The 18,107-nt window shown below is 41.5% G+C and overlaps 1 protein-coding gene across 2 annotated transcripts in view; it reads left to right on the forward strand.

The window, feature by feature from the left end:
- The window catches only part of PRKCE (protein kinase C epsilon), a 495,965-nt gene that overhangs the window by 450,206 nt on the left and 27,652 nt on the right, over positions 1–18,107 (forward strand). For both annotated transcript variants that reach the window (XM_030557687.1, XM_030557688.1), the window contains 3 exons: positions 192–330; positions 5,699–5,887; positions 17,312–17,458. In XM_030557687.1, coding sequence (XP_030413547.1) covers positions 192–330; positions 5,699–5,887; positions 17,312–17,458 — 475 coding nt within the window. The remainder of the gene's footprint in view (positions 1–191; positions 331–5,698; positions 5,888–17,311; positions 17,459–18,107) is intronic.

The following is an 18,107-nucleotide window of genomic DNA, read 5'->3' on the forward strand; positions in this document are numbered from 1 at the left end:
ATGACTCCTGCAAACTCTACATGCACATAGTGAACAGCTGATTCTGTTTGTTTTTGCTGTGCACTTACCTGTTTGTGCTTTCTTATAGTTTGTGGGTCAGACAGGGGCCATGTACTTAAAATGTTTGCAGTATGTGGCCTGTTTGAGAGAAAGGGTTAAATATTGAATCTTACACCTTTTTATTATCCCAGAGACCTGAAATTGGACAATATTCTTCTGGATGCAGAGGGTCATTGCAAGCTGGCAGATTTCGGAATGTGTAAAGAAGGGATTCTGAACGGAGTAACAACCACTACATTTTGCGGAACACCAGACTACATAGCTCCAGAGGTATTTTTTATACCAGACTTCACGTACAAATATTACCAGTAACCATACTGTATCTGTTGTATGTGCAAGGTGAAAAGTGTGGGCCAGATTCTGTCATCTGCAGTACTTGAATAATCCTGTTGAAATCTGCGGATCTCTACAAGGAGTAACCTATTCAGCAGCAGTAGTTCGCAAAATGTGGCCCTTTGAGTGTAAGGGAGGAGCGATGTCTGTGATTCTGTACCTGATAGCTGTTGCAACCTTGCTTTAAAAAAGTTTCCTGTACTGTATTTGATGTCATTCTCTAGTAAATTGTTTAGCTTTGCTAGTAGCCAGTTGTCTGTCATTCTTTCGTTAGTGAGTAATAGTGTATAACATTTTCCCACTGGATATTTGCCCATTCCATGCTACTTTTCCTTTCAATTGAGTAGTTACTCCACATGTCAAAATACTCATGTCATACACTCCTTGCTGCAACTGCCAAAAGACTCGAGCAGTTAAACATACTCAACTTTTGCTCTTTTATCATCTAGTCTTTTGTCTTGTTCTGTACTAGAAGGTGAAGAACAAAAATGTCAAACTGAAGCTAAAGTGACCAATTTGTTATTGCATGATGTTGTCGTTTAACATTTTCCCCTAACACATGTTCCTGGCACACTGCATTATTCTTCTCCTTGTCCACATTTATGAGCCTATTGCTGCATTGAAGGTGCTTCTAAATCTTTCAGATGCTGGATGTAATCGGATGCTCCCTCTTAGCAGTGACCTGTACCCAGGCCTAAAAACAGGGATGTAATAAGACGTACATAGATATGATCTGACACAATGTAACATACTGTAGGTATCATATTGTGTTAGACCTGTATGGGAGTATCGTTGTTTCTCTGCTCTGAGGTACTGATGAGTGACATGTAATAGACTCCCCTGTTCGTCCAGATGGCATGGGAAATATACAAATTAATGCATGGATGGATTTCTGATGGAAATCAGGGGACATAACTTACATTCACATAGTGGGTGATATTTGGATAAAAAAGATGACATAGCACTATGCTATTTGTAAGTTACCTAGATTTTAATACCATGGATACATTTTCAAAGGTCAGTGCCTAAGCTCAGTCAGCACCATTTACATGGATTCCCTTTATAAGTACAAGTATCAGAGGGGTAGCCGTGTTAGTCTGGATCTGTAAAAGCAGCAAAGAATCCTGTGGCACCTTATAGACTAACAGACGTTTTGGAGCATGAGCTTTCATGGGTGAATACCCACTTTGTCAGGTGCTTTATAAGTACAGGCATTGGTATGTGCAAAACAGGTGCTGTACAGATTTGCCCATTCAAGTTCAGTCACCAATCCTTGAAAATTTTGTCCTGTATTTAACCCCGATTTATTTCCTGGGTTACTTGGAACAGGCAACACTCACCTGTGTGCCTGATGTTATTGACATTAAAGGACATCCTGAGTATCCCAGTGCTGATGTTGGATAGCTGGGAATCCTATATCCACCCCTCTGCTGTAGTCCCTGTATACTAAAGGAATTTACAGTTGGCAGTGCCTCCACCTGGCTAGCTCCTGTACACACTCAATGGTGTACCTTGGGAACCTCCAGGAATAAACTCCTTCAAAAAGTAATAATAACAATAACAACAACAACAATAATAATTAATGAATAAATCTGTGGCATTGGTCTAACTCAAAAATACCAGTTATAAATAATATACATCCACTATACTTAATTTAGCATTAACAAACCTTTACTTAACAAGTTAAAGAAACAGGGTATAATAGGGTATATAAGATTATACATCACTACTAATTTAAATCCACAGGGGGCAGTTGAATAAAATCAATTAACAAATATAATATACAGTAATAAATGAATCTTATGTAACTGGCATTTGCTCTGCCACCCTTTACCCCACCTCGCAGTGGACATGCCTCTGGATTTCAGAGTCCTAGACATGCATGGGAGCGCTTGGAGATCTGCAGCTGGAGACAGCGCTCTGTTAGTTCTGTGTATCTGTCCAGCCAAGGCAACAAGCTGCACAACCCCTCTGACGACTGGAGCTGGCTCCACCACATGTCCGCCGCTCTGGGTCCTGGTTCCATGGGAAGATCACTCTGCCTCTCCTCAGACTCAGACTCTCTGCTGTGCCCCTTCCCGTGCAAATACTTTCCCAAACAGGAGTGAGGGTTACTCACACTGCCTTCACTGCAGGCCCACCTCAGTCAGCTCCAGGCACAGCAACAGTCTCTCCCTTGGCTCCAGTGAAGCCACCAACCTACCTCTGAAGCTCCCTGCTCAGTCAAAGCCCCAGCAGGCTCTCAACTGCAGCTTCTGGCTTCCTAGCAGCAGCAGCACCCGCTATGGACAGAGCTCCACACCAGTAATCTGGCTCCTCTCCCCAAAAATAGAGCCCACTGCCTGCACTGCCTGGAAGAGCAAGTCTCTCTCTCTCTCTCTCTCTCTCTCTCTCTCTCTCTCTCTCTCTCTTTCCCCAAGGCATCATGGGAGTTGTGGTCTCTGAAGCTGGATTGCAGCACACAGGATCTTCCCAACTGGAACATTCCCAATAAAGTTCAGAGGCCCCTCTAGTAAAGGCAGCCTACATGTTTCTCACACATATTGCATTTGTGCTAAGGATGCTGGGCAAAAAGTTATATCAGCATTTTTTTCATCGAGCATTATTTTGCAGGGGGAAAATGTTGGTTGCTAATTAAAGATAAAGTGTAAATCTGTATTTTTAGCACTAGATGATACCAAGTATTGGTAAGTGCAAAGGCAAGGAAACTCATTTTAAAGCTACACAATTTGTGCCTAGGGTGGTTTGCACAGTTTGAGAGAGCACTCCAGTAAGAAAAGGAAAGCAAAATGAGTGTAAGGTTTTGGCTTTGTGAACATTATTTCTTTACTCCACTAGGAAAAAGAATCAGAACTTTGTGGATTTTTTTATAAATTTTTACTAAATTAAAAGACAGTACTAAACTCCTAGACATTTTCAGATGAAAATTTGGGCCCATTGAAGATGGCAAAACTCATTTTTCCTTTTTGTTTGCTTCTCACCATTCCTTTTCCTCAAGCTTTCCTACTGCTTTGTCCTCTTGAGTCACCACTATATCATTCATGTTACTTTTGATTGACAGGATGCCAAAGTAAAAATGTGAAATCCAAAGATCATTCCCACACCAGACCATGGAGAAGTCCAATTCTGAGGACAACTTTGCAGCTGACATTTCTATAATGTATTTCTATCATATCACAAACCAAAACACAGGGTCCAACCACCTACAGATTTTGGGGACATTCAGATCTGGATCCAAGCACTATGATTCAAATCTTAGACCAGTACCTGTGCTTATATTAAAATTGGATGGGTTTTATATATGCAGTGCAATCAGCATTCACTAGAGCTGAGTACAATAATCCCTACCCAGAAGATTCCAGCTATAATGCTAATAATCTTTGAGTGTGTATATGGTGGGTTACCATTACAACTGTCAGCCCGGGGTCACAGTACCTTTTCTTTTAAACTATCACCTTCTTGTGTTGATACTTTGCAGCCAAACTGCAAGACTCCTTTCCAACAGACTAAAGTCAACAATTAAATAACAGTAGCCCTAGAGTAATAAAATAATAATCAATCACTCTAACCCACCCAAGGTGTCTGCTGCAAAGTTGGAGTTGCTTGTGTCACACATTGGAACTTGCTGCAACTACAAGTAGAAAACCTGCCAGTTTTCCCAAGAAGCAAAGATAATTAAAGCAAAGTCTATAATCTTTAGTACAGTACAGTGGGGCTGATGCTGCACGAACGGGTATCGTGTTTTCCTATTGTAAACAAAATTCTCAAAGGAGAATGCTTTTGGCTTTCAGTATTCATACTAAAAGGACTATTATAAATCTTAGCAGATCTCTGTGCAACAAGACCAGCTACATCAATTTATAGTGTTCAAGACAGGGACAATGAAAGGATGGGTTCTAAATTACCACTTTAGAAAGAGATCTGGAGGTCTTGGTGGTGGTGGTGGTGGATAGTTCTCTGAAAAGTTCAACTGAACATGCAGCAGTGGTCAAAAAGGCTAACAATGTTAAGAACTATTAGGAAGGAGATAGACATTAAGCTAGAGAAGGACTAAAAGGACTATTATAAATCTTAGCAGATCTCTGTGCAACAAGACCAGCTACATCAATTTATAGTGTTCAAGACAGGGACAATGAAAGGATGGGTTCTAAATTACCACTTTAGAAAGAGATCTGGAGGTCTTGGTGGTGGTGGTGGTGGATAGTTCTCTGAAAAGTTCAACTGAACATGCAGCAGTGGTCAAAAAGGCTAACAATGTTAAGAACTATTAGGAAGGAGATAGACATTAAGCTAGAAAACGTCATAATGGCACTATGTAAATCCATGGTACACCCACACTTGAATATTGTGTCCAGTTCTGGTCACCTGATCTCAAAAAGGATATCATGGAACTGGTAAAAGTTCAGAGAAGGGCAACAAAGATGATCAAGGGTATGGAACGGCTCCCATATGAAGAGAGACTGAAAAGATTAAGGCTATTCAGTGTGAAAACAGACGACTAATAGACGAGAAGTGTTATTTACCCTTTTCCATAATACAAAAACCAGGTGTCACCTGATGAATTTAACAGACAGAAGATTTAATACAAACAAGAAGTAGTACTTTTCATGCAACACACAACTAACCTGTGGAACTCATTGCTATGGAATCTTGTGATGGCCAAAAGCATAACTGGATTCAAAAAAGACCTTAGTAAGTTCATGGAGGATAGATCCATCAATGGCTATTAGCCAAGATGGTCAGGGATGCAACCCCATGCTCAGGCAACCCTAAATCTCTAACTGCCAGAAGCTGAGAAAGGAAGGCGGGGGAGGATTACACCATCAGACCTGTTCTGTACACTCACCCTGAAGCTCTGGTATTGGTCATTGTCAGAGACAACATACTGGGCTAGATTGCCATCCTGGATCAAACCAATGGTCTGTTATGTTCTGAATTTATATTTACCACCAATTTTTTGCATATGCAGTAGACTTTTCCCTGACTTGGTTTAAACATTATAGACGGCTATACAACTCTTTTACTTGTGAACATGCTAGGGGAGACCAATAAAATTGGTTAATGCTTCTGAGGACACTACTGCAGGTTGGTTTTCAGTGCAACACATTGAAACTTAGCCATATGATTGATATTAATAGGAGCTGCACAAGTAAAAAGCCCAAGCCTACTGCCATTGAAGTCAACAGGACTTGGCTTCTTTGAGACACTGTAGTAGGATAAGCATCTTGTGTCTAATCAGTAAACCTGCATCTGAAGGTATCACTCAAATTGCCTATTAAATCTGACCTCTCTGTTTCCCTAACAGATCCTCCAAGAGTTAGAATATGGTCCCTCGGTAGACTGGTGGGCTTTGGGTGTTCTGATGTATGAAATGATGGCTGGGCAACCTCCTTTTGAAGCTGACAATGAAGATGATCTCTTTGAATCCATCCTTCATGATGATGTGCTCTACCCAGTCTGGCTCAGCAAAGAAGCTGTCAGCATTTTAAAAGCAGTGAGTCTTCCATTTCTCTTTCTCTCGTTCTTCCTTTTTTTCTTTTCTTCTTTTTATTCCCTTGCTAAAAATTGAATTTACCTTCAGGAGTTCAGAACAGTCACCACTGGGAGTTCAACCACAGTTCAGAGTGCCACTATTAGGATAATGGGTCCTGGGATAAATTACACTTCTTGTGGGAAAGGAACAGAATGTTTGTGTTCCTTGCAGTTGTATGCTGTATAAATCTAGGCAGAATCATGTTTCAGGGAAAATCACAATCAACTAGAGCTGTGTTATCACTCTGACACTTTACACACTGCATGCTCACTAGGAGCAGGGGAAGCATTATGTAATTAAAGAAACAGTGTCAATGTTTTTATTTTAATCCACATATAAACTTGGCCACCCTGCTGCCTTTTTTAACATGTTGTCAAAAAATATTTTAAAGCTGCATGTTGTTTTCCTTACTTGACACAGTGGCATTTTTAAACAGATGTTCCCACTATAATGCAAGTGACTTTGCTTTGGTCCTTCACTCCAGGTGAGCTGGGTGATTGACGGAATCTTGTCAAATCCAGGTGGGTTTTACTTGTCAGGTGGCCAAAACATGTCACCAGGTAACTCTGGACATTCTACTTAATCATCAGTCCTGTACTGCATCCCAGTGGCAAATTTGGGGCTTTCAATTTGAGAAGAACTTTAAAGGTTGGGTCTTACCATAATAAGATCTGCATAAGGTTTCATTCTGCAAGTGGCACAGAAAGCTGGCGTGAACACTGACTTGGACAGCACTGGGACAAGAAGCATCATTCAGTGACTCTTTTTATGCGCCTTATTCTTGTCCTTAGCTGAAATTACTCTTTCGTGTGTCCTATTATATGTCATTGCATTTATTTTTCACAAAAATGTGTTGCTTATACAATAGGCCTGATTGTGCATCTGGATTTGTGAATCTTCGGCAAGCTCCGGGCACAAACATTAACAGCTAGACGTCTAGCTGACTGTTTGCACCACAAATGAGATAGACAAATGCAAATCATCTGACTCCTAAAAGAATGAAGAATGGCTCTGAAACTGAACATTTCATGATGAGTTACCATGGCACTTTCTCCCTACCACAAGTGTTTCCATGACAGGGGAGAAGATACAGCCCAGTAAGATGTGGATTTTTAGGGGAAGTCCTTGTATAGAGTCAAGGGAATGGATAGCTCATATGGGCATGAACCAAACCCTCAAATTCCAAAAGCCCTGAACTTTAGAGCAGCTGAGATGCAGATCTGACTTTTGACAGTGCCCCCAGTCCATAATAAACCAAACGAAAAGCTAGGGCCCAACACTCTCATCTTCATGAGAGTTTAGACGCTGATCCCAATGTTACAGCTCAGGTCCATAAGTCTTAACCACTCAGAGAAAATAATTCACAGACCTATTGTGTAAACGACACATCTTTGTGAAAAATAAATGCAATGACACATAATAGGTTGGTTTCCTGTAATGCTGTTTTGTTGTCAGTTTACAATTCTGGTTAGTCTGTTCTTCTGCCAATATCTTTTGATACAAGCCATGCTTATTTTTACCTTACTGTGATCCCTTGTGGATGTCTTTCTGTTTGTAGTTTGTTATCATTAATGCCCTTTTTAAACTCTACAAAGAGAGTTACAATCATAAATCATCTGTTACATTTTATATTTTAAAAAGATATACTCCCGGTTGGGCCAGTTCCTCCGCCGGTGTAAATCAGTTGAAGTCAATGGAACTGTGCCAGTATACACCAGCTGAGCATCTGGCCCCTTATGTTTAACAATCTGCTTGTGTCTGTAGTTATTGTCTGAACATTAGAAACTTGTGATCTTCATCTAATACTTTAGCCACATTGTCAGATGAAGAACAGGAAAAACAGAGGAAATAGAGAGGCGTCTATGTATTTTACTGCTGAATACTAACAAGGGATTAGCTTTGGAACAGTTTATTTCCTCACATTGTACTCTCAGACATGGGTCATGTTCTTTAGACACTACATTTTCACAGCCCTTCAAATAGGGTTTGGGGAAAGTTTAACAAAACGACATACATTTACCTCAAATGTAATTTTCAGTTCAGTGTTTTAAATTTTTAATTTTTTTGCAAGAATATATTTTCCATTTTTAATTCCCACAAAAAAATCCAAGGACAATTTTCCAGCAAACATTACCGACAGCATGTTACTTATCCTATAAGAACAGATCTTTTTAGGCCTGTTTCTGTGAATATGCAGGAGATGCTATTTAAAATTCCATTCTGTCATGTGAGAGAGACAATTATTCATTGAAATGAGATTATTTACTGCTGATAGTGCTGGAATGCATGATAGATTGTGCCTAGCACTGTGTTTGTCTGCAAGAGATGGAGAGAAAAGCTGTATCTATCTAGCCTACTGCCAGTGTGTTTTGCATTTCCCTCTGTACCTGATCCACAGAGGATACAGGTCTGCTCCAGCTCTCAGCCTTGGAGCCTGGTGGTTTAGTTCAGGCTGTACAGATTTGGAGGTCTGGAGGTCCTTAATTCAATCCACAGTATGGCAGCCATCACATAAGTGGAATTTGGGATTTGAGCTGCTGTAGGCTTCAGACGCTTGAGATGAGTTTCCTCTGGTTTCCACTGTCTGTGGTCAGTGTGTTACTGATCTCCTTCTGTGCCTGACCATAGAGGATGTGTCTGTTTCAGTCCCCTGCTACTGAGTCTGTCTGCTTAGTTCAAGTTGTAGAGATTTGTGTTTAGCACTGGAGGTGTTTAGTTTGAGTCCTGGATGAGTTCCTACTTGTGTGACGGCCTGGCGTCTTGGCCAACCCCAGAGATTGAACTGGCACCTCCAAAGCTAAAATTACAGATGGGTGCTGGTAACAGATTCATATGATCTGTGACTCAGGCATAGAGGCAGACATGTAAGCTGCACTGACCAGTGGGTTATAACTTCACTAGCCTTTCTGGGAAAATCTCTATTCTAATCTGTATAGGTTCTTATGATATGCTCATCACCGTAGTATTTGAGCTTCTTCTAGTAATGCACTAAGCAATGTGACTAACATCTATCACATGCTGTTTGTTTACTCATCCTCTCCACAGAGGGAAAAGTGTATGCTGTTGAGTATCTTGTTTGTGTCATTTGGATTTTTAAAAATATATATACATGTTGCTGTGTGTTTGTTAGAAAAGGCCAAGTCAAAGAAATTCGCCTTGCACTTGGAGCAGAAGGTGGTGAGGTTTTGATGGTCCTTAATTCGTGGAGGCGTTCATTCCACAGTCTCAGATTGCCCCCAAGAAACTTCTGTCTCCCACACTGATGAGCTTTGCCCTTATTGTAGCAAGCTGCCTTGCTCCAGAGGAGCAAAGTTGCCAACCACCATTTTTCATCCTGGAGTTTTAAGTGGTCTTTTAGATATGCTGGGCCCAGGCCTTTGAATGCCTTGAAGATAAAGACCAAGACCTTGAACTTGATTCAATATTCTATGGGAGGTCAGTGTAGAGAACGAATGACAGGTTTAATGTGTTTGTGGTAGGAGAACGTGTGCTTCAGTGTTCTGATTCTATACTACTGGGAGTTTCCTAAGTGCTGAAGTCTTCATGCCCAGATATACTGCATTACTGTACTCCAGCTGAGAGGTAGTGAAATGCATGAATAAGTGAGGTCAGATCATCATCCACCACAACGGGATAGAGTTTCCTAGCCAACCAGAGATGATATAGAAAGCATTACTCATGAATGCAGCTATATGAGAGCTCAGCACCAGCTCCACAATTACACCTGCACAATGGACTGAATTGGGCAATTGTGGTATGTTCTTTTAAACAAAGACTGCTAAGGTGGCTGTGAACTCTTCAAAGTGCTTCCCTCTGCCCACCAGTGTCAACTCTCTGTTGCTGCTGTTCAGCTTTAGCCAGCCATTCTTCAGCTATAAGCTGATCTTTTCCAAGTACTAGACCATCTTGATGCTAGGTCATAGCAGTATGGTCTGATGTGGTGAAGGATAGGTAGAATTGTGTGTCATCTGCATATTGCTGGCACTTTAATCAATGTCATCTGACCAGTTCACCTACTAGTTGCATGTAGCCACTGAAAAAGACCAGAGAGAATTGATCCTTGTGGGACTACACAAGTCAGGGGTCTATTGATAGAGATGCAGTTTCCCAGTACTACTCATTGGTGCGTGCCTCTAGGAAAAACTCAGACCATTTTAATGCATTGCCCTGTGCCCCTTCCCACCATTCTCAGGTGAGACTACAGTATTGTCAGCAGTGTCAAATACTGTGAGGTCCAGGTCAATGAGAATGGATGTCTGTCCTCTAGCCTTTGATAGCAGGAGATCATGCATCAGTGTCCCTAAAGCAATTTCAGTTCCATGTCCTACTTGAAACCAGATAGTGCCAGGTCTAGAATGTTAGCTTCAGTTAAATGAGCTTATAGATGGCCTCAACCAGCTTCTAAATAAGTTTGTTCAGAAATGGAGTGTTTGACACTGAGCAGCAGTTAGCTAGAATCAGTATGTCAGTATATCAGAATATTGTGTGTTTGAAGGAGAAGGGAAGGTTTTTGCCTGAATGACACTTTGGCTATTTCAGTCAGGAATTGCACCAGTTGGTCATGACTTTCTTTCACAAGCCAGGAAGGCATTGGTCAGGTTCACAAGTCTTGGGTCAAGATTCCTCTGGAATGTCCAGAACTTCTTAATGTACTGAAATGTGAAAATGCATGTGGGCTGTTGGTTGGTGGGCATAGGTGGAACAGATCCATGCTGCTTGCTGCTTGAGAAGGCTTCTTGGATGTGTGATCTTTTCAGCAAAGAAGGATGACAGTTCTTTACAGCACTTGGTGCTCAGTTCACATGCAGGTTGTAGGCACTCAGCACCATGGATAGCAATTTGGGTCAGGATTTGGCAGCCTCAGTGGTGGTTGATAGAAAGGTTCTCTTAGTCTCTTGGTAATACAGCCTCATTGTAGGCTTTGAGAAATTTGTTATGTTTCATCTTATCTGAATCGGCCTTTTTCCCCTCACCATTGGCACACAAGATCTGCTCTTCTCTCTTCATCCAGTGCAGGGTGTCAGAAAACCACTGAGATCTGTATGAGCAGTGGGGAAGAAGAGGCCATTGTGGAGCCAGTGTGTCAATGGTTGAGGCTAGTGTACAATGATAATGAATCACTTGACTCCTTGTCCTGTGGGTGGAGTGCTGCTGTCCTTGAGCAATCATTGGAATTTGTTAGCAGTCATTGGAATTTGTTGGGAATCCTGCATGAGTCTTCATGGTTGAATCAGGATCATTGGTCTTTCGTGTTGCCTCAGATATTTGTATTCCCACCAATAGAGCTCCACCAGTAGTAAGAAGAGTGGTAGTGCCTGTGCTGATGGGACATGGGCATTTTTACTGTGTCCCCTAGACCTACCCAGAGGCCTGTTTCTCTACCCTTGCTTAGAGCAGATCTTGATGGCATAGTGGTAGACATACCAGTGTTCTGTCTACACTAACACTCCCACCACTGTTACCACCTGAGAGCTGCACCAGCTGTAGTGTGGCTGTGGAAGCTGTGTCACTTTGCACTCATTTACAGGAGCTGGGCACACTCAGAAGATCTACACAGGTCTGGCACTACAAGTAGTGCTAGATTTCCCAAACAGGATGCCTCATCCCCATTCCCCTCGCAGTTGCCAGCAGAGTGGGCCCACATGGAAAGGAGAGGTGCACCCTATGGAAAGATGACACAATGACCATGTTCTCCCTCTGTTCCAAGAGATCTGGTACCTATCTATGGTCAGCACCCCAGGAACTTCCACTGGAATAGTGCATCTCTGCACCCTACTGCTGGCTGTGCCTCAGTATACCAACTGAGTCATAAATGTTTACTAGTGTCCATATTATTCCAGCAAAGGTCTCTATTCCTTGCTGTGACTGTATATGAAGCACTTTTGTTCTCCTTGAATGACAAAGTATGAGATGCATTCCTTCTGGCAATCAGTACTGGTCTTGCAAATTTCAGGATTCCCAAGCTGCTGTTCAGTTTCCTATATCACCTTCTCTGTGTCTAGTATCAGAAGAGGGAAGCTGACTTGCTGCAGTCTCTGCTCCTGCAGAGTGAGGGAATGGCTGAATGGGAAGCTGAATTGTGCCCCTTATCTCTGGGTCACCAAAGCTGGAGGAATAGGGCCATGAATTGCTGAGTCCCTACAAAACTATGGAGGCCTATTAATCTGTCTTGCTTGTGTTTAAAGCTGGTTCTAGAAATTAAAAGGACATGATCAGATAGTTTTAGCTCCAGATTTGACCCTACTTTAAAATTGACCTGATAGAAAATATTCTTCACATTCTAACAGTAAAATTTGCAAAAGCACTTAAGGTACATTTTCAAAAATGACACAGGGCCAGATTTTCAGACGTATTCAAAGATGCAGATAGGTGTCTAGTCGGATCTTTAAAAGCACCTAAATAGTTGATTTCAATGGGAGGTAATCTGCTAAAATGCTTTTGAAAATCCCACTGGGTGCCCATCTGTTTCTTTAGGTGCCTAAATACTTTGGAGAGTTTGTCTGTTAAACACTTAGCTGCCTAAGTCTCATGACCTACAACATCAGATTCTCATTTATACTAAGACCCCTTTACACTGCCAGAGTGGTGCAAAGGTGCTTTAATGTAACTGAGCATTGGGCCCATGGTATTAATTTTAATTTACCACTGTGTCAGCAGGAGTCCAGTCCTGCTCCCATTTAAATCATTATAAGTTTTGGCATCAGCTTCACTGGGAGCAGGATCCAGCCTCAAGAAATTAAAATAAAAAGGCAATAGCTATGACTAATGCGTGATCTTGTGACTTTTTATGTGGTTCTCCAGCAGCATTGGCACCATCCCACCATATGGCGGTTGATAGGAAGGTTCTTCTAGTCTATAATTGTATTGACAATTACATCATCAGCGATGCTTTAGCAAACTAGGAGATAAATAATCTGCACTGTCTTGGGCTCCACAGAAAATAGAGGGGAAATGAATTGATATTTATCACATGGAAAAAGGACAAAAGGGATAGTAGGATAATGTCCATTTCAGCCTTTTAAGGGATTACAGAGTATGGCAAACATAAAAAATACTTTTAAAATATTTTCATTGTTATCATTTCATCAGGTCTCTTCACCCTCAGTATCTGCATATGAGTCCTATTAGGTTGTGGGTTAGGGTTAATAGCTACACTAATTAGTAGCATCTTAATCCCCTGTACTTTTAAAAAAATACTTGTTCTGATGTCTTGGTTGCCTGCAGCCTGGCGTGAGGATAGGACCAGATATAGACAGAGACCAGCTTCTATTGCTTTGATATCAGGATTACATGGTACAAAAAGCATATCATATGGCTTCCATGTTATTCTTCTTCAAGGTGCACTGTGGCTGGTTCCTGGTCTCCCCTCTCTCCCAGTCACTTAGCTGCTCCTGTGTGTGAAATAAAGCAGAGGAACCTAGGAATGCATTTTGTGGTTTTCTCAGTATATCATCATCCTTTGACAAAGTCTCTTTCAAAAATAGTTTTTATTTCCTCTAGCAGAAAATACAGGCAGTTACTGACATGAGACTTGCCTTCTATTGGGGAACCTAGAGAAACAGTAAAAATAGCTCACTTTAATTTAAGACCGGGGCGGCTCCAGGCACAAGCACGCGAAGCACGTGCCTGGGGCGTCAAGCTACGGGGGGTGCTCTGTCAGTCGCCGTGAAGGCGGCAGGCAGGTTGCCTTCGGCGGCATGTCTGTGGAGGGTCCGCTGGTCCCGCGGCTTCAGCGGACCTCCCGCAGGTGTGCCGCCGAATCCGCGGGACCAGGGACCTCCTGCAGGCATACCGCCGAAGGCAGCCTCCCTGCCATGCTTGGGGCGGCAAAATACCTAGAGCCGCCCCTGTTTAAGACCAAGCTGGAAGTGCTGTCCTTGGGATGGCTGATGTGTTGTTTGGAACCACAATGTACTGCATGGAAGAAGTGCACTGTACCTTTAAGAAGATAGTAGATTAGTCTCCTGTCAATTGCTGACCCAACTGTGGGTCACATGTTCATTGGGAGAGACCATTTTAAGGGCTGCAGTAACTGCTTCTGTAGCAGCTGAAATAAATTTTACAGGAAACGAAACAAAACCCTACCAAAACAAACTTCACTGCACACATACTTCTCCCTGTGGAGACAGAATGAGAGCAAACAAACAGCACGTGACAGATGTTAGTCACGTGGCTTAATTCACTACTGGAAGGTGCTCAGATACTAGTTGATGGAGGCAATATGAGAATCTGTGTAGAATAAAATAGTCACTTTTATGTTCTTATGGTCACTGTTCTGAAGCAAATAAGGTGTCTTCCATGTGCAGTTCATTTTGAGGTAGGGTTGCCAATTTTGGTTGGATAGATTCCTGAAGGTTTCATTTTATGATGTAATCTTTCATTTAAGATTAATCTTTAATTCCTGGAGACTCCAGGACAATCCTGGAGGCTTAGCAACCCTAACTGTGAAGCAGTCTATGCAGATTATCCTGTAAAAAACAATGTCCTATCTCTGTGGAGGACGTTAACAATTCCACTGCTGTATTTGTATGAATATCTGTTTGCTCCAGGGCCCTTGGCCAATATTTCCCCATCACTCATGGTTATGGAATATGCTGTGCAGTGGTCAGTTGTCTTCCTCCATGTAGAGACTGTTTTTCAGTCATATTACAGTTTGTGAAGCACTTTGGATGAAAGCCATGACGGAATGTAAAATATTACTGCTCTTTTAAGAGAAAGGCACATGGAAGTTCTCATCCTCGTTCAGACAAGTCAGCAGTGTAGTCCTATCTGCTGTTTCTGACAGTGGTCTGTACCAGTGCTTACAGGAAAGGTGCAAAGGAAAACATTATGCACCTGGCCAGCTGTGTAATACTATGCTGTTGGGGGAAGTTTTTCCTCTCCCTTGTTGGTGATCTCTCAGCATATTTTCTGAAGCATGTGAACAGGTAACCTTGGTAGTTCAAATAGCTGCAGATACATTGTTTGTTCATATCAGGGTAAAACTCTCTCTCTAAACCTCCATGGATCCTGAGACTTTATATGTGGCTGTCCTGCTTGGGGATGGGTGGCTATATATGCACTCATTTGCAAACTCCAGCCCACAGCTTGGGGGCATGAAATGAGGTTGCACTGCCTCCACTCTGCAGCTGCTATAGCATCTCCTACCTATAGGCTAGAACAGCAGCCACTGCACTTCCTTTGTACCTTGCAACTGGATCTGCATAAGCAGAGATCCAGAGGCCGTTCTTGTGGCTTCCCCCAACAGTTTTCTCCATACATACTACCCTGCTTCCAATATAGAGTGGAACTTCCCAGCATAAAGATGGAGTGCTTCTGACGCTTGACCACTGTGCCTTTCCTTCTGCCTGTAGCCCCCATGTGTCCTCTCCACCGCCCCCCCCCCCCCATTACTCTCACTGGCACAGGAGTACCAGGTCAGTACAGCGCAGAGGGATATTTCACCCACACATGCCTAATACTTTCATCAGCTCTTGCTAAGCTCTTTGCTTCAGTAATAAGTGAAAGGCTGGGACTTCTCAACATGCTCATTGCAAAGGGTTATTTGAAATTACTGCTTTATCTGTGGGGACCACTTTCTCTAAGTTAACTAGATCGCTCAAGGTAAAACGACACCATATTTATGGGAGAAGCCACAGGAGCTAATAGCTGGGGCACAGATGTTTGTGTAACTTTGCCCTGGCCAGCATACAGGAGATAGGGGAAAATGTATATGTGCAGCTTTCCACTCGACATAACCACATTTTTCCTTGGCTGTCCAAAATAGTCTTATGTGTATGGTATAAAGAAACAATAAAACCATATTGTTGTGAAAATGAGTTGTCAAAGGAGAAAGATATCGAAAGGATTATATGAAATAAAACCTATTTTTCTTGGGTATGATTCTGCTTTGAGATCTATTCTGGCTAAGGAAGGTTGTTGGGGCAGAAGAATGAGCAAAGGTCATGGCTTTGTGCTGGCAAAAAATGCAAAGATTATAACCTTAGTTTTAAAATAGAAGGAAAAGTCAATATGTTAATTCTCATTAAATTTATTTTCTATGAGAATACTGTTAAAAAGCTGCCAGTACTGGCTTAAGAATTTGTAAAGATAACAAAGGACCAAAATACCCATGAAGCTGGATGTTTGCCATTGGAAATTATGAGGAAAGATGCTCTGGTAATTGGGAAAAATGCAAAACTCAAAAATTAGTAATTAATAATATTTAACTAATAATGTTAAACTATTTTAAAACCCTGATCACTCTCCCATACTCAATTACACTGCATATATAGAGAGACAAATATGTAAAATTTCATGGAAGAATCTAGCTCACTCACATGTTGGCCATAGTGACAAACTCCATGGGGTCTTATTCTCTCCAGTATGATTTACAGCCATGCAGAATTTGTTTTGGTAGTGCTTTATATCCACTTTACATGAGTGTGACTACATGCAGTGCATGACTTTTTAGGGAAACACCCTGAATCATGTTGTTTTCACAGAAATCATGGTCATGAAATATTTATTATCTTAATTATGATTCTTAGAATCTGGCCCTTACTGGGAGCAAGGGAGAGAAGGGTTGCACCTATGCAGAGGCCTCCTGGCAACATTATACCTGCAGAAGCCAGGAGGCACTGAGTAGAACTCACTATCTGCAGCTTTTGCAACACATGGAGAGAATAGTCATAGGCTATGTTCTCTTCAGCCAGTCTCAGAGCCTCTGGCTCTTGTGTAAGGGTGGTGCAGAGCCAGGCCCCAACCCACTCCAGGATGAGACTACACTCCCTCTGGCAGCTGCTTAGAATGTGACTTAGTGTCTTCCTAGCACTGCCAGTGCAAACAAATAAATTATGCCTACATCCTTTGTGGGAATGCTGGGAACTAAGGACAAGGAACCTGCACCTTTTCTTCCATATCCAGCATGTGTGCTAGAGCATCCGTATTGTGATCCTATGAATTCAAGAAAAGCAATTGAATTAACAGTTAAAAATCATATTTATGGCAGCACAAACCAGAGTGGCTAAAATAAGAGCCTCCCTGAACATCTATCCTTAAGATGACTCTGGAGGGTTTAATAGTTTGTTGCTGCATTTACCAGTTTTGTCTAACACTGGAAGTATAAGTAGAAATACTGAAAATGAGTCTGTTCCCAACCAGGTGAAATTAGGATATTCCTGAAATTTTTGAGAGAGCCTTTTCCCATGAGATTTACAAGTAGGAGTCTCAGATGAGTTTGCTTGGAACCTCTGACCCCTGGAGGGAATCCTATCACTCATGCAAGAAATGCAGCCCTTTCTAGGAGAGTATCCTTACAAGGAGCTGTACTGAGAATGTGTGGTTGGATTGCAAATAATTATCAACCATATGTCACTAATATTTTATAACTTCTCCTTTCCCCAGTTCATGACAAAAAACCCAAATAAGCGACTAGGCTGTGTGGCGTCGCAAAATGGGGAGGACGCGATTAAACAGCATCCGTTCTTTAAGGAAATTGACTGGGTTCTTCTTGAACAAAAGAAAATCAAGCCACCCTTCAAACCTCGGATTGTAAGTAGCAGTTTGAGTAAACTCTGGAAATAACTTGGTTAAAAATTTGTACTTGTTGGTTTCTTTTGCTGTATTAAGAAACTGTGCACAAGGCACGGAAATTAGAAGTTGAAATAACAGAGTTAAGTGTCTTGCTGAAGAGATTTCCCTGGTATTGGTTCCTCGGAAGGTAAGTGTCAGATTAGAATACACTGTAATGTTTTTGTATTCAGTCTCTTTGCAAACTGAAGAGAGCCCAAGATCTTATTTTAAAGCTTTCCCTCAGTTTCTATGGATATCTCAGTCTGAAGAATGTGCTTCAAGTTATATACATTCTCAGTAGGAACTATGCAATAGTCTCACCTTGGTAAATCGTTGTGGTATTTAGGAAAATGTTCCTGATTACATCAAATTAAAAAAAATACAATAAAACAACATTTAGGACTAAAACCAATAAAGGAAAGAAAAATGTTTAATGGTCTAGTTATATCCAGATACCTATCTGTTACTAAGTAATAATAAAGTATCATATTTTAAATTAACAAATGTAAATAAACATCCACCTCTCTTGCTAAAGCAACTGAACCCAGGCAAAATGGTTTTCATTATTCTTTTCTTTCTCTAAATGAAAATTATCAAACAAATGAGATGTATTTATATTTTATAAAAA

This window comes from Gopherus evgoodei, chromosome 3, assembly GCF_007399415.2.
Source record: "Gopherus evgoodei ecotype Sinaloan lineage chromosome 3, rGopEvg1_v1.p, whole genome shotgun sequence".
In the NCBI taxonomy this organism is placed as follows: Eukaryota; Metazoa; Chordata; order Testudines; family Testudinidae; genus Gopherus; species Gopherus evgoodei.